At 40.2% G+C, this 25473-nt stretch overlaps 1 protein-coding gene across 1 annotated transcript in view; it reads left to right on the top strand.

The window, feature by feature from the left end:
• Nucleotides 1–25473, top strand: part of EGF (epidermal growth factor) — a 100036-nt gene that overhangs the window by 67562 nt on the left and 7001 nt on the right. The window contains 9 exon segments of the mRNA XM_003899090.4: nt 436–603; nt 1291–1440; nt 4621–4740; nt 9341–9457; nt 10185–10310; nt 14007–14129; nt 15494–15641; nt 20409–20576; nt 24747–24864. Of these exon segments, the coding sequence (XP_003899139.3) occupies nt 436–603; nt 1291–1440; nt 4621–4740; nt 9341–9457; nt 10185–10310; nt 14007–14129; nt 15494–15641; nt 20409–20576; nt 24747–24864 (1238 nt within the window).

Raw genomic sequence — 25473 nt, 5'->3', positions numbered from 1 at the left:
CCTGTGAATTTGATCTACGGCGTATCACTGCTGTTCAAAAGAGTAGGAACCTAAGGCAAAGAGTGATAAGATACGTTACTCGAGTTTAGTCTATATATAGTGACAGATGTACTAAACAGGGAAAATTCCACCTTTGCCTCCTTCATGGTGCTAGAAAGACAATCAACCCACATTCTCCCACTCTGCAAATGTTGGGTGATAATGGGCCTTGCTGGGACCTCATGCCACTATGCTCCCATTCTAAGGTGACGTTCCCTCCTCATGTGGGCTCTTCTTGAGGCAGGTGTGTAAGTCGGTGGCTTGATTATAACTTGCTGAGTAGCTAAATAGTTGATTTAGTGTAGGAATGTCATGTACATTTCAAGCCTGGTCCTTTCGTAAATAGTCATTGCAAAGACAAAGAAGGTGTATTGAACACATTTGAATTGTTTCCAGGTCACCCATTTGCTGTAGCCGTGTTTGAGGATTATGTGTGGTTCTCAGATTGGGCTATGCCATCAGTAATAAGAGTAAACAAGAAGACTGGCAAAGATAGAGTACGTCTCCAAGGCAGCATGCTGAAGCCCTCCTCACTGGTTGTGGTTCATCCATTGGCAAAACCAGGTACATACTGGAGATGTTACACGGTCTTTCCTTGGCTGGAATCCGCAACCATTTTAATTGTTTGATGTCACGCAGTTGGGGTGGGGGTGGAGGGGATTTTGTAATTTTCACTAACTGTGTAGGTGTTAAGATTTTCTAAGATTTAGGTTTGTTTAAGACAATCTGGTAGTTTGGTAATTGGGGCTTTATCTCTCCAATTTCATTTCTTTTCTTGAACAACTTTTACTTACCTGCTACATTTCAAAGAGCCTTGGGTTAAGGCAGGCAATTTAGACAACGGCAGTGGAAGCTTCTGTCAAAACTTGGACCTTTCCGTACCCCTGAGGAGTGAGCAAATGGAAAAAGCATTTCACATTTTATAGTAGCTCTTCTTTCTGAATTGCTCTTCATCAGTTTGACGAGATGATGAGTTAGGAAATAAGAATCACATTTGACTAAAGAGCTTCTTAAACAAAAGTACTGGCTCTACTCAGTACTAATAAGGTAATAACATTCTGGGCTTATCTTAGAATCCTTGGCCCCTTGGGGGAACTCTTCTGAAATAGTTGTTGATAAACCCTCTGTTTAGATACACTGCGTTTCTCTCCCTAAAAGCTGTAGCTCCCTAAAAGCAAGCTGTAGACTTGCATTAATGGCATCCTTTTCATCTTCAAACCTACCTGCAAATTTGCCTCTTTTCTCTACTAGGAGCAGATCCCTGCTTATATCAAAACGGAGGCTGTGAACATATTTGCAAAGAGAGGCTTGGAACTGCTTGGTGTTTGTGTCGTGAAGGTTTTATGAAAGCCTCAGATGGGAAAACGTGTCTGGCTCTGGATGGTCATCAGCTGTTGGCAGGTAATATAATAAACTGTGTAGCAAATTACCTAACCTTGGCTGAGAAATACAGCTGTACATCAATCCCTATGCTTTTGCTGATTTTTGAATATTTTGGATGTTAAAAGCTCTCCTGTTTTTAGGAATGTTAAGAATTTGTTTGTTTATTTGTTCTCTTCTGCTGAGTTTTGAGTTCCTTATTATAGGCAAAATTTAATTGACCTCTAATGGTAAAAGTCTTAAGCTCCAGGCCCTCCACCTCCCCATTTATAGTGGAGTGAGTCCCAGGCTTGGAAATAAATGTCAAAGTGTTATCACCTCACAAAAATGTTCAGAGATATTTTGTTTAGAAGTTTTATGTCCTCAATTTTAGAGGTAGTAGTATATGATCTCTCATCACATGACAAGTCTTAATAAGAAAATCAAAGTCCTTTATAAAAAATAACTTTAGGGTGTCAAACAAATGTGGGAAATCCAGCCTGAGAAGATGTACTTTTTTTACAAACTAGATATGACTTTGAGGAAGAGGAAGAGTAAACCAAGTGTGAGGTATAACCAGTAGTACTGATTTGTCTCCCTTGAATGTGCACCCAAACAATCTGGGCATCTGTGGATTCACCCCTTGATATCTTTCCACCAGAAATATACTAAAGATAATTTACATTTTATTAAATTTTTAAAAAATTTATATTTAATCCAGTAGGCATGGTGTAAATATAAGTAAAGTGACAGACTGACGAAAAATAAACGAATCTAGCCATGGACCAGAATTGGATACTTTGGATTTTCAGAAGTTTCTATTAATTGTTGCCTTAGATCAACAGTTTTCAAACCTCTTGGTTTCAGGACCCCTGTACACTCTTAAAAATTATTGAGAACCTCAAAGAGTTTTTATGTATATCTATCAATATTTATGATATGAAAATTTACAACATGATTTGAGAAATATCTATTGATGTTACAATATATTTATTATCTATTAATATACATTTTATAAAAATAACTGAAGTAAGTTTATTTTTCAAAGCAAAAAATATATAGTGAGAAGAGCAACATTCTTTTACATTGATATCTTGAATCTCTGTCTTAGTAGAGGACAGCTGGATTCTCATATCTACATCTATGTTAAATCTGTTATCATGTGTTGTCTTGCTTGAAGTCTGTGAACAAAGTCTGGCCTCATGCAGACATAGAGTTGGAAGAGGGCTATTATGATAGCCCTTTTAGGTGCCTTTTTTGGATATTATTCTTTTGATACTATGCTTAAACTGGACAGACAGTAGCTTCCTAAAGCTTAGTTGCAATTTGGTATCTGACATTGGCAACAATTATTGCCAGCTGTGTTCCTCGAGGTGATAGGCTCATTTCATTCATTTTTAAGGAAAAGTGAATGTTTGCTACATACCCAAGTCTTAAAAGCACAGTTTTCCTGTGCTATTAAGCCATTTTTTTTTCAAGTAAAATAACGTGCAATGAAAAAAAGAGGCTAGTTTCAGCTCACAGTTCAAAAATTACTTATGTTTTTCCTCTAGTTAACCATCATAACTTTAGTATGCATTGAAATAATTTATATGTATTTCTTATTTTATTACATAGAGTGTTAAAAAGCTGTGTAGTCAATGGTCAAGTGTTTTAAAAATTAATAATTCTTATTGATTCACAACAATCTTCTTGTGAAACTGGATTTTATTTTTACTTTTTGAGACGGGGTCTCCCGCTGTTGCCCAGGCTGGAGTACAGTGGCATGATCATGGCTCACTGCAGCCTTGGCCCCATCCGGGCTCAAGTAGCTGGGACCCCACCTTAGCTTCCTAGTAGCTGGGACCATAGGCATGCACAACCATGCCTGGCTAATTTGTTTTTATTTTTATTTAATTTATTTAAATTATTAAATTATTATTTATTTAAATTATTAAATTATTATTTATTTAAATTATTAATTTATTTTTATATTTTGTAGAGACAAGGTCATGCTCTGTTGCCTAGGCTGGTCTTGAACTTCTGGCCTCAAGTGGTCTTCCCACCTCGGCCTCCCAAAGTGCTGGGATTACAGGTGTAAGCTACCCTGCCCAGCCAATTCTTTTTTATTTTTATTTTTTGAGACAAGGTCTTGCTCTGTCACCCAGGCTGGAGTGCAATGGCATGATCTCAGCTCACTGCAACCTCTGCCTCTAGGGTTCAAGAGATTCTCCTGCCTCAGCCTCCCGAGTAGCCGGGATTACAGGCATGTGCATCATGCCCAGCTAATTTTTGTATTTTTAGTAGAGACAGGGTTTCACCATGTTGGTCAGGCTGGTCTCAAACTCTTGGCCTCATGTGATCCACCCGCCTTGGCCTCCCAAAGTGCTGGGATTACAGGCATGAGCTACTGTGCCCAGCATTTTTTCTTTTCTTTTTCTTTTCCTTTCTTTCTTTCTTTCTTTCTTTCTTTTTTTTAAAATATGAGTGTGTGGCAGTGAAGAGCTCAGCTACTGGTAGATTTTGCTGTCATTTCCTTTTTTTATACTAAGACACCAGCTGTTACCCACATTCCTTTTGCCATATCAGTACAAATGTGAACATGGTGGGAAAAGGCAAGTAACTTTATAGTATTATTATGAAAAGAATTATGACTTTAGGGATGCTCTGAAGGATGATCTCAGGGTTCTGTGGATCACAGTTTAGAAAACTGCTGTCTTACAGAATCCATTTCTTCCATTCTGAGAGTGGGGAGCGCATGAATCTTATGCCTGTATTAAATCATGACGTTTTTATGTCCTTTCATATTATAAGATGTAGGTAAAATCAGGCTAAAATAAGCATGAAAGCAGCATAAAGGAGAAAGAATGTGTATGGAAGACAAGTTGGGGAGATCATCTATTTTGTCCTTAATAACGGTGGGCTGTGATTATGAGCTGATTAAGGGTCTAAGGATTTTGGTATTTTACTCTTGTCTTTTGCCAGTACCTGAAACAGTCCTATCTTTCTTCCCTACTGGTTCCTTATCCCCTAAATCATTAAGTGCTCAGTGAAAATGAGAGGGTGTGGGATAGCAGGGTGAGGTTTACTAAGTTACCAAGACCCTGATAGTGTTTCTGAATCCTCTTACTGTAAGAATGAGTCTGAATTCATAACCAATGAATAGTCATGAACATAAATGAAATCAAACTTTTTTTTGAAACAGAAAAGCTAAATTTAATTGCATCCATTGACCTTCAATAGGTGGTGAAGTTGATCTAAAGAACCAGGTAACACCATTGGACACCTTATCGAAGACTAGAGTGTCAGAAGATCACATTACAGAATCTCAACACATGCTAGTGGCTGAAATCACAGTGTCAGGTATGAATAACCAGTTCTCCAATATAGCTTTGGTTCCAACAGTTTTCATCCTACCAATGAGAAATTTTGAATTACCTTTCTAACTTAATATTGGCTAAGTTCTACACAAGGCTAATGAAGCAAACCTCGGACTCCCTAAGTCTGTGTCTTCTGAATGATGTGCCTGAGAAAGATGGCTGCATATTAGTGTGGACATAAACAGGACACCTTGAGAGTCTTTGGATGAGAGTCTTTGAGCTGTGAAGAAACAAAGTAACTTGGAAATAAAAGTAAAACATGGGACAACATATTTGAATGTATTTCCATCCACCCCTGATATTTTTGGTATTGGGTCCACCTTGCTGTTTTCCCATTAGCTTGAAAAGTTGATAGTAATTGATAAGCCAATATAGGTTGAGCACTTCAATTGCTGCAGAAAGTCCACAAACAGCAAGTGTTGGAATCCTTTTCTTCTGTGTTGCACATTTGTCACTAAAATGCCAAATCATGTGTTCAGTATGTAACAACTTTAGGGAACCTAAGTCTTTCTTGTTCCATATTCACTCAGGAGGTCAGTGGTTTTCCAGCTGCGTTCAGCTCAGCCATAGAGCTTCTGCAAACCCCATCCTTTCACTTTAGGTCACTGCCCTTCAAGCAGTGCAATTTGACTTTGAAATATTTTATTTGTTTGTGTTACTAAGTAACACTTTATTTTAACAAGACGTATGTGGCAAAAAAAAAAAAAAAAAAAAAGGTTTCAAAACTCCACATTAGGACATTTAAGGAGATGCTTTACCCAACTTTCGTGGTCTGCAAACTACTTTGTTGATGTACATGGCTCTGGGTACTTCTTACCTCACCTTATCAGTGTGATTTTTTTAATAAGATATAAATAAGGAGGTTCATAATTTTAATAATAGCAATAACTAACATTTGCAGAGAATGTTAGATTATATATTTCATCATCCCTCTGTATCCATAGGGGATTGATTCCAGGATCCCCGAGTATATCAATATCTGCACATATGCAAGTCACAGTCACCCATGGAACCCAGGTATTCAAAACATCAGGCATCCGTGTAGGCAGGTTTCACATCTCACCAATAATACTGATCTGTGTTCAGTTGAAAAACATCCAGGTGTAAGTGGACCTGTGCAGTTCGAACCCGTATTGTTCAAGGGTCAACTGTAATCTCTAATTTCCTCATTACAAATCAGTTCACAGATGTGAAAGCTGAGAGACTAAGATCTATTAAGTTGGTGACTTGACCAAAGGTTTTTGAAAATTATGACCAAATAATTAATTCATGTGAAAATAAGATGCTCTGGAAAACTTTGTTAACATTAGGAATATTGTGTGTTCAGCAACTTATTTGGCGTACACTGTGCTAAGTGCTGGGGATACCAAGATGAGCTAAATATCATCCTATCCTCAAGGCCACAGTTTGTTGTGGAGACAACCAGCATGATAGAATAAAATACTTTACACCAATGTTAGGGATATAGAGAACCTTTGCAAAGTCACCAGGAATCCCTAAAGGTTCATAGAGCATATTTTGAAAGACTCATGGTTGAGGGACTGAAAGACTAAATGACAGATAGGTGGGAATGGGGGAGTGATTAAGTGATCAAGGATTTGTGAATTTGGCTTAATACCTGGAGCCTAGTGCAGAATAGAGGGGACTGATTGTCCTGGTGAAAAACCCCTCATCTTTCCGTACCTGGATTGTGTTCTGTGTTGTACTAGCTTGTGAAGCCTTACTTACACCTAAGTCAGGCTCGGGGGTCTAATTTCTGTTTCAGAGTGAGATTTCACATCAACAAAGTATCTATGGCTAAAAGACAATGTGAAAACTCCACATTAGGATTTTAGAGTATAATCTAAAATTCTTCACGTGGCTTGTTGGGCCCTATATGAAACAACCTTTAGACACCTCTCCAGACTCAACAAGGGCTCACCAGCCCTTTTACCCTTGGCTTTCTGTGGCCTGCTTCCCTCACCCTGGCCTTGTTTCTAACAGACACGGACACGTGCGCTAGTTGTTTTCTCAGCCCATGGTGTGCTTCTCAGCCCTTCAAAGTCCTGTGTGTCCTTCCGCCCGCTGGCTCACAAAGCCTTTCCTAGTTCCTGACTGGGCGACGGCTGCCTATTGCAGCTCTCTTGGAACCTCAGTTCTGCCCCTTGGTCATACTCATTACACTTGTACTTCAATAACTAAATATACAAAACAGCAAACAGCAGAGCCCTTGTCAGTAGCAGAGCCCTATTCTTCACCACCATATTTTTGGCTCTCAGGAAGGCCCAATACGTAGTAGGTACTTTTGAATGAATTATATTAGAGGGGTTTTTTTTGTTTTTCTGTTTGTTTGTTTGTTTTGTTTTTTAAGACAGGAGTCTCGCTCTGTCGCCCAGGCCGGAGTGCAATGGCACGATCTTGGCTCACTGCAAGCTCCGCCTCCCGGGTCCCCGCCATTCTCCTGCCTCAGCCTCCCGAGTAGCTGGGACTACAGGCGCCCGCCACCTCACCGGGCTAATTTTTTTTTATTTTTAGTAGAGACGGGGTTTCACCGTGTTAGCCAGGATGTTCTCGATCTCCTGACTTCGTGATCTGCCGGATGGTCTCGATCTCCTGACCTCTTGGTCCACCGGCCTCGGCCTCCCAAAGTGCTGGGATTACAGGCGTGAGCCACTGCGCCCGGCCGAATTATATTAGTTTTATTAACAGGACCTGGAGTCTCTTCTAGTGTGATAAAGGTTAATTCTTATTTAAATTATCACAATATCTTTCTTTGTCATCCTTATTTAAATATGTATCAAAGAGTGTTTGATCAAATATTTGATCAGATATCTTGATCAAAGGGTTTTTTTTAAGGTCACTTTTTATTCTAGTCCTTAGAACCATCATGAAAAATAGACCTGGCAGAAATTGTCACTGCTGTTCTAGAGAGGAGGAATGTGAGCACAGGTATTTATTTATTCCAGAGCTCCTTTGTGGCAACAACAGCAACAACAACAACAACTTTGGCTGTAGCCCATCCCTCCAACAACTGCATAACTATTGCTTTTCATTACACACAGCTGCCTTGGATTTACATGTTACCAAATAAATCCTGAATCATATTCTAATTTAAGATAATTCTGCAAGTGATTTAAAACGTCTTGGGTAGTAATCGGATACTGTCCACTCTACACTCTGAGCAGCCTTGTGATTTGGGAGCTAGTCTTCCAAATAAATGCTGAATTAAATGGATAATTGATTTGGTCTGAACTTATCCGTCTCTAAGAGTCATGAGTGACAGGAGATGACCAAGCAAGCATGAAAGGCATCTGCTCCCACAAGAGAAATCTCGCTCAAGTAGCTAAGCAAATCAAATGCAATTACCCAATGCCTGCATTCACATGCCACCCGAATCCTACTTAGATCGTTTGACTTTCTTTAATTTATCAGCAAGTTCGGAGGGCTTTTTAAGAAATCTCTTCTGTACTCAGATGAGCAAGCTTACCAATGAATAGACAGATGATAATTTATATCCTACTGTGGTATGTCAGATTCCCCTGACTCCAAAAAGGTAGGGCGGGGTGGCATTTGGAGAATGATTACATACATAAGTAAAGCAAAGAAAAAAAAACTTGCTCATGTTCATGGCTCAACAGGTAACTCTGTCCCCCGGGGCACTTGCATTTCAATGGAGTATGAAATGAAATGATCCATTTACTGCACTTAACTTGTATGGTTCATGACTTTGTAAAAGTGCCTTGAGGTGTGCAAGTCACTACATAAATCTTGATAATAAACACACATTGTGACATACATATTCTCTTATATATGATATTAGTAAATTGGCAGTAAATCTTTTTATGATTGAATTTCTTTGCCATGTTGGTGCATAGATCTACTTGCTAATTATTAGTCTGTGTGTCTTTGGGGAATAAGAATAGATTGACTCCTTTTGTTGTCCAAATGGTTGGGAAGTTTTTAAATAAGCAACAGGCCTTTCAAATTTGAGTCTATTTGCTTCTAGCAATTTTATAATTTACATTGCAAATGCTTTTAAAAATTATAAATAAGTTCATATAGGGTTCCTTGAACATCAGATAGTCTTTAAGACTAAAGTTCTTTGAGAGCACATAAACAGAAACATGGCTATGGGACTATGCAGCTCATTGTTGTTGTTGTTGTTGTTGTTGTTTTTGACAGTGTCTCACTTTGTCACCCAGGCTGGAGAGAAGTGGCACCATCTTGGCTCACTGCAGCCTCAGTCTCCTGATCCTCCTACCTCAGCCCCCAAGTAGCTGGGACTATAGGCACACACCACCATGTTTTTAGTAGAGACAGGGTTTCGCCATATTGCCCAGACTGGTCTCAAACTCCTGGGCTCAAGTAATCCACCCTTGGCCTCCCAAAGTGCTGGGATTACAAGCATGAACCGCTGTACCCAGCCAGCTATGGATCTTTTAAAGTAGATGTAGTTTATAGGTCAACTAAGTGTTTCTATTTGGAGATTAACCCGTCCCAGAACTTTGGAAAGGAAATGGTGGACTGTTCTGCAGAACCAGAACATTAAAGTCCATTTTCTTCTCTGTCTGGAAATAACTGCACGGGATTCTTGCTATTTGCAGATCAATATGACTGTGCTCCTGTGGGATGCAGCACGTATGCTCGGTGTGTTTCAGAGGGAGAGGATGTCACGTGTCAGTGTTTGAAAGGATTTGCTGGGGATGGAAAACTATGTTCTGGTAAGAGCAAAGGGCAAATACACATATTTGGACAATAGTGAACCAGAAACATTCTTTCTGCTCTTTCTGACTCAAAAACTCCAGGAGGATTTATGTAATCAGCAGGTTTGAATAAGTTATTTGATGTTAGCTAAAAAAAAAAATTGATGACATGCCTAGAAAATGAGACCTATAAACATATTTATACAAATGTAAACATACGACATTGAGTTTATAGTACAATTTTATGATTATGCAATATATGCAGTTGACATTAAGGGGAAGAATTTATAATTAGCTTCAGAAGCATGAATTTGAGTTGAAGTCAAGTTTATGACTTCACCAATTCCAATGAAAGCACAACTGTTGTTTTTGCCCCAGAAACTTAGGTCATAAGTTTTAATCAAATGAATAGATTAATGGATAGGTTCCTCTTTCATATTAATAGCCTCAAAATTAAAATTTAATGACTGCTGGAAAGATCTCAGTCCTTACGGTCTGAAACTCTGGCAGAAAGTGATTTGTTTACATATTTGCCTAATCGGATAGGTGGAAACTCTGGAAAGACTGATTCAGCAGTAACTTGTGAACTTTATGTCCAAGATGCAGGGCGTGCATGATGTTGGCAAACAGCACCTGTAAAGGACTGAATAAGAATTGAATATACGATTATGCTTATTCTTTCCAACTAGTCCCATTTATATCAGGATTGCCTAAATATTGTACTAGTTCCTAATTTTGCCCACAGATATAGATGAATGTGAGATGGGTGTCCCGGTGTGCCCCCCTGCCTCCTCCAAGTGCATCAACACCGAAGGCGGCTATGTCTGCCAGTGCTCAGAAGGCTACCGAGGAGATGGGATTCACTGTCTTGGTAAGAGGACGCATGTGCCAAGGGAGGAGGGCAGAGGCAGGCCTCAGAAATCAGGAAACAGTGTGGGTGCAGTGAGCAGAGAGAAGACAGGATATAATTGGGGTGACACACATGTCAAGATTTAAAGAGTTGTGTGACTGCTGAAACTGACATATTTCCATTCTTGGTGAACAGTCAAGTTTGTGCCCTTGTGTTATGACTGCTCCGGTCAGCTTCAAGCCCCTTTGGAGGCTGCTTACTCCTCTGCCTTTGTGATTCTTTCTGGGGTTTGAGTGACACCAGTGTCTCACCAATACTTCCCACCTTGAGCCATCATGTGGGGAGCTGGACAGCATTTACTTGTCAGTGAATTTGGTAAGAGAAATGTGGTGAACTGCAGAGGTGATGACAGTTTGTTGGAAGTCACTGCTGTGTGTGTAAAGAAAAGGAGGTGTGGCTTGTCAAAGGGCTCCTCTCGCACTTCTTGGTAAGTTCAATAGGTGGGAGAGTCAAGCCACTGACATTGAGATACAAGTAAAGAATGATTCAACCCTCTTTCATAATCCCCATCCTGTGGCAAGGTCTGCGTGTGGCACGTTGGATTGGGAGTTCGCGTCTTGGATGTCTCGTACCTTTCCAGGTGTCAGTAGCACCACATCACGTACAAGTGAAAACCTGCCTGAAGCCATCTGAAGCACGGGGAAGTGATTATCTGAAGTTTTGCAGCGCTTTAAAACTTCTCTTTCAGTATTTTCTTTCCCTCTTTCTGAAAACATAAGAAACTGATAAGAAACTCAAATGATACTGCTTTCTCCCACTTGTTAAGGTTAAAGATGAAATATCAATAACTATCAATCTTTTGAATCTGGTTGATTTAAATCAGACCTTTATAGGATTAGTTTTGTGGAATCCACAGACATCTGTAAACACTCTTTTAAGCACATATTTGGCTGTCAGTCAGGAAAATGTCACTGCTCTAATTAAGCAGGCCCATAGATAATTTAGACAAGCAGACTTCATATTTAATTTCCTTTGAAGAGAAAGGAAGGTATCTCTTCTTGGATGTTTAGACTCGTTAGGCGCTGGTTTCTCACACTGTTACTAACTCATCTCCTTCCAGTAGCAAGCACGCAATGGGGTGTGCTCGCCCTGCCTGCGTGGTTGGCACAGAGTCCTCAGACTCCGTGGAAGCGGTGGGCTTGCTCCTCTGTTCTCTCTCCCCCAGCTCGCTCTCACTCTCTCTTCTCGCCCCATATATATATGTAGTTATAATAGTTTGAACCTTGTCTGGCATATAAAAAGTGCTATGTAAAAAAAAGTGTTATCCTTCTTATTATTAAGAGTAGTTGAGTTTATTGGTCAAGCATACATCTTTGTCTTTGCTTTGGAAAAGCTCTCTCTCTCAAGGTAATAGTTTATTGAAATTATAACAGAAACTCATAAAAGAGTTGGTTTGGGCCATCCAGGATAGCAATTCAATGTGTTAAATATTTATTTGGCCCCTATTAAGAGTAAGGCCACAGTACTAGAAACCGTGAGAAATATCAGGATGAGAAAGGTAGTCTTCGATTGCAAGGAACATGTAACCTAAAAGAAATATAGCTGTGATCAGTGATGAAGAAGAGTGCACATCATAAGCGAAGTAAAAACCACAATGAAAGTTCAGAACTGGGAGAAACATCTGTTTGAGGTATTGGGAAAGATTTTGGGGAGGAAGTGTCATTTTGGAAGGAGCATGGGGGATAAGTAATTTCATTTGCAGAAATGTGAAGGGATGAGAAGAGTCCAGACATGAACAGATCACATGACTGCCATTAAGGATAGAGAGTAGCCTAGTTGAGCACCAAGTTTAGGTTATATGAGGGGAAGAACAGAAACTAAGGCTGATAAGGTAGTGTATCCTGTAGCAAAATATCCTAGATTGGATGGCTTAAGCAACAGAAATGTATCCTGTCATGGTTCTGGAGGTTGGAAGTCCCAGATCAAGGTGCTGGCTGATTTGGTTTTGGATGAAGGATCTCTTCCTGGCTTGCAAATGGCCACCTGCTCACTGTGTTCTCACATGGCCTTTCCTCTTTGATGTGCAGAGAGAGAGAGAGAGTGAGACAGAGAGAGACAGAGACAGAGAGGGAGAGAATGCTCTAGTTTCTCTTCCTCTTTTGTTTTCTCTTCCCCTTCTTTTAAGGACACCAATCTTACTGGATTAGGACCCCTTCCTTAGGACCCCATGTAGCCTTACTTTCCTCTTGGTAGACGCTTTCTTCAAATACAGTCACTTTGGGAGTTGGGGCTCAACATATGAATTGGAGGGGCAGGGACACATTTCAGCCTGTAACAGATGGGTTGGGTTACTTCTGTAGAAGACTAAAATCTGAGGGTTAGTTACTGAGGTTTCACTTCTCCAGTGAAACTGGCAGAGGGTCAGTCAGTCAGTGTTGTCCCAAAGTTTCTACTAACCACACTACAACTGTAAAATGAAACAGGTGAAATGAATTTTTGCAATAATATTTTATGTATTCAAATATATCCAAAATATTAACATTTTAATATATAATCAGTATAAAAATTATTGAGATACTTAATATTCTTTTTTATTTTGGTACTAAGTCTTCAAACTCTAATGTGTGTTTTATACTCACAGCACATCTCAATATGAACTACATGCATTTCAGGTACTCAATACTCTCATATGGCAGTGGCTAGCAAGTTGGACAGCAAAGTTCTAGGCAACAGAGAGCCACTGGCAACATTTGAGTAAAGTGGTGCAATGATGGGTTTATCATTGTTGTGCTGGAGGGAGAATAATGTGGCACTGGTGTTTATGCATGGCGTGGAGGAAACATGGGATCCAGGAATGAGTAAGGCTGTTCTTGCAGTAATGTAAAATTGAGAGGAAGAGAGGCCCTAAATGTTAGGGTGGCAGTAACTGAGAAAGAAAAAATGATGGGTAGTCAGGAAAGAAAGGATGGTTTTTCTGATATAGTTTATACTTACATAAAAAAGCAAAACTGTTGTATTTGATATAATATGTATGCCAATGACAGGATATCTATTCAAAAAAGTTAAGTATGAATCTTTAGGATCTGAACTTCTAAATGTTTGCCTAGAGGTCGTTTACTAATCTCCAACTCTGGGAAATCTCCTTTCCTTCAAAGCAGGAAGAAAGCTTCCAGCCTGTCTCAGGATGCCTGTAATCCCAACACTCTGGGAGGCCAAGGCAGGAGGATCACTTGAGGCCAGGAGTTTGAGACATGCCTGGGCAACATAGCAAGACACTGTTCTCTACAAAAACATTAAAAAACAAACAAACAAGAACTAACCAAGCATGGTGGTGCGAGCCTGTGGTCTAAGCTACTTGGTGGGATGAGCTGGGAGAATTGCTTGACCCTGGGAGGTCAAGGCTACAATGAGCCATGATCACACCACTGTACCTCATCCTCAGCAACCAAGCAAGAGTCTTTAAAACAAACAAACAAACAAACAAAAAAACGGAAACAAAAAAGGAAAAGAACACCTGCATGGGCATGCATTGTAGGACCTACTTCATCTCTCCAACATTCGTGAAAGTCCCTTTAAACCTAAAAATGCATAGGGCTCTGAGAACATAGAGCATGACGGAAGCTGACGAAGCTCCTCTTCCAGAGGCTGTCCAACTGTAAAACCCTCTTATTTTTCTGTACCCCATTTTTCTCTCCCCTACTCTGTCTTTTCTGACAGATATTGATGAGTGCCAACTGGGGGTGCACAGCTGTGGAGAGAATGCCAACTGCACAAATACAGAGGGAGGCTACACCTGCATGTGTGCTGGGCGCCTGTCTGAACCAGGACTGATTTGCCCTGGTAGGTTGGTGGGTGGTCTGCAGTGAAGGGGAGGGACTTGGCTCAGGGATATTCTACACCCTAATCTCTGTTTGCATTAGAGATTCTAAAAATCATTCAGTTCAGTCAGGCTGCAGAGCTGACCTTCCTGATTAGGACGATGCTGGGCTTGAGAATTTGAAATGGTCCAGGTTTTCTTAATTTAATAGCATCTGGAATAAATCCTTTTTTATTACTCACAATCCAATAAAGATGGGAACATGGGTGTCTCTCTTTAACTGTGCAACTGATCTCCCTATTTGTGATGTCGATTTGTGGGACTACTGGATAAATTTTGCAGGGCTAGGCAGGTGGGTGAGAATGTCTGGACTCAGCATTTTAAATCACTTTCAAGGATTTTAAAATATTACTTTAAAAAGGCAGTATTTCTTGTTCTGAATTAGAACTCCAGCTCTCTTCTCTTTCTTTTTTCAATATTCACAATGGTTGACTCCTGCTTCCTGAACCTTCTTCCCGTAACAGCAGTATCATCTCACCATCAGCACCCCAGAAGGGGAGCTGGTTTCCACTAGACCCTGGAGACCAGGATGGGCGTCTTTCCCATCACTGCCCACTTTTTGCCTGTCAGCCCTATAAGCAGAAAACATCCTAAGAAGAAAAATTATGTGCTTAATTGGTCTCTGTTTTTTTTTTTTTTAGCATGTTATTTTTCTCAAATAATTTGCTCTTCTTAAAGGTATTGAAAACTGCTTATATTTATATAGTCAGCTGCACATGTTTACCTTTTAGGAAGCAGTGAACCATTCCATAAAAGAGACTTTACTATTATACTTTGGCATTCCCTCTGTTAGGGGAACATTTTCTTCCTGTCAGAGTTGCTACAGTCTTGTCCTTGAGGGCTCCTCTGAAAGTCAGTTTTTAGAAGAAAGCATTGTGAGAAAGAAATTTTTGAGACTGCATGATATTGGAGGTAATGGACTGTGCATTGATGGGTAGGTTTTAAACCATAGAGTTACCAGTTGTTCAGAGAGACCTTGAAGCTAACTGTCACTTCACATGGTTAGTGTACATTTGTGTGTGACAGATTTGTTTGTATGAGATTAGTGACTCTGAATTCACATGGCGACTTAGGATTGGCCATTCTTTTACCTGCCTCCAATATGCTTTACATATCAGATAATACTGAGCCCAAAGGAGGAACGGCTGGTTTCATAGTGAATGACTAAGGCCCGGCTAGGAAAGTGAAACTAATGTCCCTTCTAGTAGTTCTTCCGTAACTAAAAGATTTATGTCACAAACTATTCACAGAAACTAGTTCCTGATGTTGATACTCGAATGACACTAATCCCTTCAGAAAGTAAAAGTAATGTCTTGGGTTCTTTTAGACTCTACTCCACCCCCTCACCTCAGGGAAGATGGCCACCACTATTCCGTAAGAAATAGTGACTCTGGATGTCCCCTGTCCCACGATGGATACTGCCTCCATGATGGTGTGTGCATGTATATTGAAGCATTGGACAAGTATGCATGCAAGTAAGTTAAACTGTCTTGCTGATGGCACAGAGAGATGCTGTTCAGTCCATAACTTGTAGCTAATTTGTAAAATGTATACTTAGGATGTTTTTCTGCAATTAGATGTTCTTTTGGAAAAATATAAACATACACATATGAACCATGTGTGTGCACTTCATTGCATTTTCCTTGTGTATCATAATGCCCCCTTCCAGTTACTGGTGATAAGTATGAATCTAAGGAGTTGGTGATTTCCCCTTTTACTGAAATAATTTGATGTTACTACTAGTATAGTCTAGGGATTAAATGTCTCATCCTGGTTGAAAAACTTAAGTGTGTGAGATAATTCCTTGAAACTTTTTTTTCCATCAAATGTGCTTTACATTACGTGTGAGCATCGTGATCTGTTTCTGGATTTATAAAAGTTTCTTACATATTCACACTGGACTTCTTGCCAGAGTCCAAAAATATTTTTCTCCAAAACTAAATATATGTATATTTTTTCTTCACTTCCTAACAGTTGACGTTTACATTTTGTTGTTTAGTAACAATTGCTGATACCGCAGCTGCTGCTTTTTGCTCCCTTTTTGCTCCCATGAGGGTTTCACAGTGGGTGAAGTGTCAACCTGGAAAGGAGATTTGAGGAAGCCCTAACATTACGAGGTGCTCCCACTGTGCTCACTCCGAAAACCTTTCCTATGGACCCTTTAACAAAACCCAAACCCACAATAGCCAGTTCTGCCTCAAATTTTACTTTTAATTCATTTCATATTTTCAAGGCAATAGGAGGAAACTGATAGATACCAAAAAAACAAATAAGTCTCCCAGGGTTAGGCTCCTGATCCATTGATACTTTTCTCTGTGCCTGAGGGAGGGGTGATGAAATAGTCTGATCCTCACAAATAGCTACTATAACCTTAAAGTGTTCTCTTATTTCATCAGTAATAATGAACAGAATGACTAAATGCATGGAAGAGTAAGCTATATTCTGTGACAAAGCATATGGCCTTGCACTAGAAATCATGTCCACATGACAAAAATAGTGAAAAATTGCTCATGGATAGTAGTAAAAATGACTCAGTCCTTATAGAATTCTGTTTTCATATTTATATTTACATGCTGTAATTTCCTAACCTATGATAAATTGGGTATTTGAAATAGTTATTGCTAGTTTTAATGTTAAGAATCTAATTGGTTTTGCTTGTTCATTGTTTCTGATCATCCCAAATAACGAAATTACAAAAACAAATGTCCAAATTTATTAGGTCATGGTGGTTTTCCTCCATGATACTTTAGATTATAAAAATCATTATAATAATATAAAGGGTACTACATATTGCATTTAGAACAATGTTTTCATTTGGATCTGATAGCATCCATTTATTAAATGATTGATGAACTCTTCAGCACACTGCTTTTCTTTCTGTCATTAAATCCTGATGAAAATATCATATTTCCCTGATAATGTTTTAAACATGAGTTGCTACAAATGACAAACTGGAGATAAGACTCAAATTTAAGGACCTTGAATCTAAAGCAATATTTAAAATATTACCAGAGTTCACAGTAATCTGGATCATAACCTTGTTTAAATTGTATATTTAATTAAAATGTGGTTTAATTAACTATTCAACCCTTGCCTCCTCCTGCCCTGATGACCTCACCTTATGTTTTATTAATTCCATAATAACAAGTCTCTAGGAAGTGCTTTACCGGTCCAACTTTCATTAGAAACACTTCCTAGGCGGGCGTCATTCTGTACAGAGTGTTCTTCATGCTGTAAGCAGGTTTTGGAAGAGCCAGCTCTTCCTTCCTTTCTTAGAGGCAGTGGACGTTCCCCTCAGCCACAGGAAACCACAGGGTGCCCCCGGGGTGATGCAGCAGAAGTGAGAGTTGAGAGTCTCCATGCGTGAGGTATTCCTCAAAGATTTCCTGGTTTGGAGATGCTCAGGAGGCTCCAAACCTGGGCTCAGAGGAGGTCCTCATTCATTCTGTCTTTCAGCCACCCTTCTGAGCAGGTCTCCTTTGGACCAAGATCCCCCAACATGAGTGCTGTGAAATGCTTCTTAAAAACAGGCCGTATGGTCAAATCACGTTGAGAGATGCAACATACTCTACCCTCAATTTTTTCTTTTTTTCAGGAGACCATCATTTTATTATTACTCAAGTTTGTCTCCCTGAGCATTCGGGGAGCAGAGTTTTTAAGGACAACTTGGTGGGTTAGGGGAAGCCAGTGTGCCGGGAGTGCTGATGTGTCAGGGATGAAATCATAGAGAGTCGAAGCTGTTTTCTTGCACTGAGTCAGTTCCTGGGTGGGGGCCACAAGTTCAGATGAGCCAGTTCATTGATCTGGGTGGTGTCAGCTGATCCATCCAGTGCAGGATCTATAGAATATTTCAAGCAGTGATCTTAGGAGCAATATAGGGAGGTTCAGAATCTTGTAGCCTCCAGCTGCGTGACTCCTAAACCATAATTTCTAATCTTCTGTCTAGCCCTCAATTCTTGATTCAGCGTATACCACAACACATTAAAAAGTCTTGTTTACCAGCCTGGGTAACATGGGGAGACCCCATCTCTACCAATTTTTTTTTTTTTTTTTTTTTGGTGAAGGAGTCTTGCTCTGTCTCCCAGGCTGGAGTGCAATGGCACGATCTTGGCTCACTGCAAGCTCCACCTCTTGGGTTCGCGTCATTCTCCTGCCTCAGCCTCCCAAATAGCTGGGACTACAGGCACCCACCAGCATTTATTGTATTTTTAGTAGAGACGGGGTTTCACCATGTTAGCCAGGGTGGTCTCGATCTCCTGACCTTGTGATCCGCCTGCCTCAGCCTCCCAAAGTTAGCCGGGTATGGTGGCACACATCTATATTCCCAGCTACTTGGGAGGCTGAGGTGGGAGAATTGCTTGGTCCCAGGAGGCTGACATTGCAATGAATTGTGATGGCACCACTGCACTCCAGCCTGGGTGACAGAGAGGAAAAAAAAAAAAAAAAAAAAAAGCCTTGTTTATCTGTATTGAGTCTAGAATGTCTCAAAATTATTTGACTATGGAAAGGCTAACTTATTTGGCCAGAGAATCTTTTGTTTGGTTTAACAGAAGAACTAATTCATAACCAAAGAACTAGTATCCTGTGTCCCCCTCCCACCTTGGAAAATGCTGAATGACTATTCTGGGCTCTTATAAGACTCAGTGAGGCTCTGCTATTGCAGCTGACTTGGATCTCCAGGACTCTTGGCCAAGGGACTGATATATTCCTCAAGACCCCAAACTTTCTGAAAGGATCAGAGGTGTGGCCCATTAACATCCAGCAGTTTAAAAGTGGTGCTGCTAGGCATTGATAGTAAATGGCCATAACCAAAGATAGCTAGAATGAAAACAGCACCCAAGAAAACCTGGAATAATGATGGTCCTTTATGTTTCTGCGCTCAGATCGTGGTATCTCTTGCACGGTTAGTTCTAGAAGATAGCTTTTCAGAGGTGAATAGAGCATAAAACTCTTTTTGGAAGCAGCATGGTAAAGTAGAAAGAACATAGGCTTTGAAATCAGAGAACCATTGGAGTCAAATCTGTCACTCATAGTTGTGTGACCTCGTACAAACTACTTGAGCCTCAGTTTCCTCATCCAAAATATGAGAATATGCCATCAAAAATAAAATGAGTAAAAGTGCCTAACAAGGTGTCAAACATACAAGATGGTTAACAGGTACTAATCCATTTCCTTCCTTCCTCTGTGAGTGAGTTACCCAGCCCCTCTGACCAGCTAAAGGTAGAGACAGGCCTAGAGCCCAGATCTTCTGGAGCTCTGTCCAGTGTTTTGTCCATGCTGCCTCTTCTCACTATGGGCACTGGTGTCAGTTCTCTGTATTTTTATTCCTTTAAGTCCTTTTGGAATAAAGTGGGGACATGGATGAATAAATAGTTGATCCAGGGCCCAAAGGAAGGAATTTTTAATAAGTGGGCATTACAGAGTGTTTAATAGGATGTTTTTCAAAGTTGATGCTTTTGCAAAGGATAATAGAATACAGATGTTTACCTGAGATCTTAATCGTGTCTGGAAATGCACATTCCCAGTAGATGGCAGCATTGCTTCATTTACTTCAAAAAAGTTCAGCAGTTCACTCTAGTGACAGTTTCACTAGTGGGACAGCAGGGTGTTTGTGGGCGAGCGTCCTTTTCCCTCCATACAGCTTTTTCCCCATTGAAGAAAATAGGCAATGCCTGTATGTATGTTGTTACTGGGTCTTCCCTTGCACTAGTAGTGATTTTTTTTCTTTAAAGGAAAAAAGTTTTCTCCGCAGACTAAGTTATGTGTTCTGTTCAAAAGCTACACACATTTTTCTTTTATAGCCTGGTTTCAAGTGAGGAACTCTGCCTTCAAATTCTCCTTTCCTTTCACCTATACTCATTGCAATCTGGCCAAACATTTGTTTCCAAAACTCCCTTGGCTCTTAGGGCAGAGTTGCTTTGTGTTGGTTTTAAAAGGTGGCTCCTCAGGATTTTAGCCTAACAGAAACTGATCTTTAATCAATGTCCTGTAATGCCTTATAGAGGCAGTATGCAAATAATCCCCCATAAATCCCAGAGCAAACAGACGAAAGGGAGAAGTCCATGCTGCATTAACTTGTAACTCATAGCGCTTTCAACTGACCCCTGATGGATTTTCTATATGCTTCCAAAGAGCTGAGTCTAGAAATGCAGAGGTTGAGAGACAACTGAATATCAAGTGTCAAAACTAACAGCGTTTTTGGCCAGGCATCTCTGATGACCTCTGTTTGTGTGTTGTCACAGCTGTGTTGTTGGCTACATCGGGGAGCGATGTCAGTACCGAGACCTGAAGTGGTGGGAACTGCGTCATGCTGGCCACGGGCAGCAGCAGAAGGTCACCGTGGTGGCTGTCTGTGTGGTGGTGCTTGTCGTGCTGCTCCTCCTGAGCCTGTGGGGTGCCCACTACTACAGGTGACCCTATCTTTCCTTTGGTACTGGAAACCTCTTTCTAAGACCTCCCAGGGGAATGCCTGCCTCCTTGAGATGAACATCTACATACTACATTTAAAACGTGAAGTGGGCAGGGCACAGTGACTCATGCCTGCAATCCCAGCACGTTGGGAGGCCGAGGCGGGCAGATCACTTGAGGTCAGGATTTCGAGACCCGCCTGGTCAACATGGTAAATCCCTGTCTCCACTAAAAAGGCAAAAAGTAACAGGCGTGGTTATGCACGCTGGTAATCTCAGCTACTTGGGAGGCTGAGGTACGAGAATCACTTGAACTTGGGAGGCAGGGGTTGCAGTGAGCCGAGATTGTGCCACTGCACTCCATCCTGGGTGATACAGTGAGACTCCAGGTCCAAAAATAAAGTGAAATAACAGGACAATTTTTACTGTTAGCTCAGGATTTCATTGCTCTGAAACACCAGTGCTTTTACTTTTTCCTTGTTCTACTGCAGTCATTGTCCATACACCTGCATAGTATATGTGTTATTTATCAATCATAATATGGTTTTACATTCCACTTTCTTCATTTAATTTTATATGCTCCCCCTATAGCCTGCACAACTATAATTTTTTGTGGCTGTCTTCCATTGAGTTGATTTCCCACAAAATATTAGAACTGTCATAAAAGAAAATTGGTATCTTCCCTAACTTGGAAGGAAATTTCTGGTCCTCAGATTTTGTGCTTTTAATAATTTCAAGTTAACAATTAAAAACTGTAGAACAATAACATTTATACATTCAATTCTTTAAAACTAACACTACATTAGGATGCAGGTATAGGCATCACACTGCTCATTTTCTGTTTTCTTAGAAAGTAGGACAGCTTCCTCTATTATCATCAATATTGAAAAGCATTTTATGTACTGTTATGGTTTGTGCTGTACAAAATCAGTGAGTCACAAAACTTTAGGGCTGAAGGGGACTTTATGGAATTATCTAGTTCAATCTTATCATTTCGTGGCTGGAGAACCTAAGACCCACTTGACTAATAGGTCCCAATTCTTGGAGAATGTACAAAATATCTGCTGCCACCATCTGTAGATAAAAATTTAACCACATTTACAGGTACTACACAACCACTCAAGTGGCAACTGTCTTGTGTTCTGGAAAATTCAACATATCAGCCAAGATGTACTTATCAGAGATCCTGTTATAGCCTAGTGTAGTGGTTAAGAGCACAGGCTCTGGAATCAGATTATACAGGTTCAAATCCAAGTCAGTGTCTAAATAACACCAGACATGTGTCCTAATCTCTGTTTTCATTAATTCCCTTTGCTATAAAGTAGGAGCAAGAATAGTACTTATCTTAAGGGTATTGTGAAATTAATTGGGTTAACTTAAGTAAAGGCTTTAGTGTAGGTCTGGCATATAGGAATTAATAAATGCTATCTGTTATTATTTTTATTTTCTATGAACTGTAACCTTCCCCCAAAAGAATCATATGCTCTAAGCCCTTTTCTACCACCTCTTGAGAGACAAGATTCTTAGGCACAAACTTGACATTTTAATTCAGTAGTCCATCGATAACATTGGACTTTTTAGCCTGGTGTGTAATCAATATCTTGGATATATGTAGAAAGAATATTGAATGATCAATGTTCATCCCATTGGACCATTGCCAAAAGACAGGGGAAAAAAATGGAAACTAGAAACTTAAGTTCATGCGTGCCATAATTATTAAGTATTTTTTCCTATTTGTTGTGTTATGACACAGTATGTCTTATGTTCTATAGGCATTTTTCAGAGGTCTGGATTGAAAGCTAACAGCAAATTGCTGCCTTTTTAAACTTGGAATTCAAAGACCAGTTCAACGAAAGATGACTATAGACTTTACATACCTATAAGAGTATCTTCAACCTCAGACTCTCATACACCTAAAATCAGAAGTGAAAGGACTATTCCTTCAAAAAGAAAGCTCGTCAGAACCCTTTCTTTTTCTTTTCACTGAAATGCATCCCGAGTTGTACAATTCTTTCTGAGCACAGCTGTAGTACCACCTACTCGAGAGGCTAAGGTGGGAAGATCGCTTGAGCCAGGGAGGCAGTGATTACAGTGAGCTGTGATTACACCACTGCACTCCAGCCTGGGTGACAGGGGGAGACTCTGTCTCAAAAACAAAACAAAACGAAAAAGTCTAATGTTTGTGAAACTAAATAAATTTTTCAAGTATTCTAATGTTATTAGTTTGCAACGTGTGATTTCTTGGAAGGACTCCCTTGTAAGAAAACCAACAGGAAGTATTTCATCACAAACTATAACTTTGTTTTTTTGTAGGTTTTTTTAACTTTTATTTTAGGTTCAGGGGTATATGTGAAGGTTTGTCACACAGGTAAACTTGTATCACTGGGGTTTGTTTTACAGATTATTTCATCATCCAGTTATTAAGCCCAGTACCCAATGGTTATGTTTTCTGCTCCTGTTCCTCCTCCCACCCTCTACCCTCAGGTAGCCCCCAGTGTCTGTTGTTCCCTTCTTTGTGTTCCTGAGTTCCCATCATTTAGCTCCCACTTATAAGTTAAAACATGTGATATTTGGTTTTCTGTTCCTGTGTTAGTTTGCTAAGGATAATAGCCTCCAGCTCCATCCATGTTCCCACAAAAGACATAATCTCATTCCTTTTTATGGTTGCATAGTATTCCATGGTGTATATGTGCCGTATTTTCTTTATCCAATCTGTCATTGATGGGCATTTAGGTTGATTCAGTGTCTTTGCTATTGTCAATAGTGCTGCAGTGAACATTGACATGCATGTGCCTTCATGGTAGAATGATTTATATTCCTCTGGGTATATACGCAGTAATGGAATTGCTGGGTCAAATGGTAGTTCTGCAGTTAATTCTTTGAAGAATCACCATACCGCTTTCCATAATGGTTGAACTAATTTACACTCTCTCCAACAGTGTATAAGTGTTTCCTTTTCTCCAAAATTTCACCAGCATCTGTTTTTTTGTTTTGTTTTGTTTTGTTTTTTTGACTTTTTATTAATAGCCATTCTGACTGGTACAAATTACAATGTTGTACCTTTGCAACTTTGGAATTGTTTATATTAGCCACTTGCTTCCATTTTTTTCCTTGAAGTCTTTGATTAAAACACATAATAACCCATACCATCTCTTGGTGCTGTCTGTGATGCCAGATTCACAGCAGCCCCTCCTATCCTTATCACTCTTCCCGGGATGTCTAGGTAGGGCTTTTGACAGAGGGTTGTATTCCTAGAGGCAATTAAGCTGCTTATCTGCCCCAGGACAGTAGTGCTATTGTGGAGTCTCACAGATGCACCACTCTAGAGGCTACTGCTTTGAGGATGGGGATCCATCTCCATGCTAAATCTCCCCACCCCCAGCCCTAGTGAATGGCACCGTGCCCTGCGTAGACTTAGTGCTGAATGTCAAACAAGACAGTACTCTAAGAAACTGGATTTGGAAGCAAGATACCTAGTGTATTTCCTGGCTTAGCAACTACGAGACTTTCTTATATTGGGTCATCCACTCCTTCTGTTTTTGCCTCTAATTTCTTTATGAGTGAGAGATTGCAGTGGACCAGTAAGAGCAGCCTAGACTTTGTGTCATTATGACCCACTTCTTACACCACCATTGGTAGCTGTGTGCCTTAGTTGAGTCACTGCCATTTCCAAGCCCCAGTGGCTTCACTTGTAAATGGAGCTAACATAGTCTGCCTCACACAGTTGCTGAGATATTTTTTCCACAGATTGCCCCACTCCTCCCTGCAAAATTAGTAAGTTGTTTTTTCATTGCAATATCATCAGTACTAGGACAGTGCCTGGGGTATAGTTAGTACTCAATAGATACCTGTGAATGGATGAATGCAAGGCTATTCCCCTCAACGTGCATGAGCATACATGCACGTGCACGTGTGCGCCCGCGCACACACACACCCTCTACCTCACAGAACCTTGGAAAGAGTGAAACACTCTCTGGATAGTATTTTCAGTTCTGCAGAAAAGAATGCCTTAAACTTCTAATGTTATGTTCCTAGTTATCTTCATATTTCTTCTCTCCCACACAAGTACGGAAATTTTAGTAGCAGAAATAGTTAGTTGTCCCTTACCATCACTGAGTGGGCTGAGTATTTTGTTTTGTTGTGAGATTGTCTCAAATTTTGGCTTTATCATAGGACTCAGAAGCTGCTAACGAAAAATCCAAAGAATCCTTCTGAGGAGTCAAGCAGAGACGCGAGGAGTCGTAGGCCTGCTGACAGTGAGGATGGGATGTCCTCTTGCCCTCAACCTTGGGTAATGTGACCAAAGCCGATGAAGCAAGGAATTGCCTTGATATTAACCCCTGTTCATTTTTTCTATTTTTTCACTGAGTTCAGAATGACTGGAATCGGTTATAGCTTCCAGCTGGTGTCAATGTTAGCCAAGACCACATCAGCTAGGGAGGTCCTGGGTGGGAGGGTGGGGGAACTGTGTCATTAACTAAAGGAATCAGATGAGTTATAATAAGGCCATAATTTAATGGCACAATAACTTTTTGGAATTTTTTTCTTTCATGTAGATTCTTTCTATAACTTAGATTTGTACGTGTTATGTGAAGACTTTCCATATTTTTAGTTGACACATTCCAGATAGATGTCTTAAAAACCCAAGATTATGCTAATTTCCTTCCTTTCTTCCTTTCTTCTCTTTTTCTCTCTCTCTCTCTCTCTCCTTTCTTTCTTTCTTTTCAGGATCTTGCTCTGTTGCCCAGGTCAGAGTACAGTGGTCCAACCACTGCTCACTGCAGCCTTGACCTCCTGGGCTCAAATGATCGTCCCAGCTCAACCTCCCAAATAGCTGGGACTACTTGCACACACTGCTACGCCCAGCTAATTTTTCTATTTTTTGTAGAGACAGAGTTTC

Source organism: Papio anubis, chromosome 3 (assembly GCF_008728515.1).
Source record: "Papio anubis isolate 15944 chromosome 3, Panubis1.0, whole genome shotgun sequence".
NCBI classification, from domain to species: Eukaryota; Metazoa; Chordata; class Mammalia; order Primates; family Cercopithecidae; genus Papio; species Papio anubis.
Note: the sequence above shows the minus strand (reverse complement) of the source record. Positions and strands in the feature narration are given on the sequence as shown.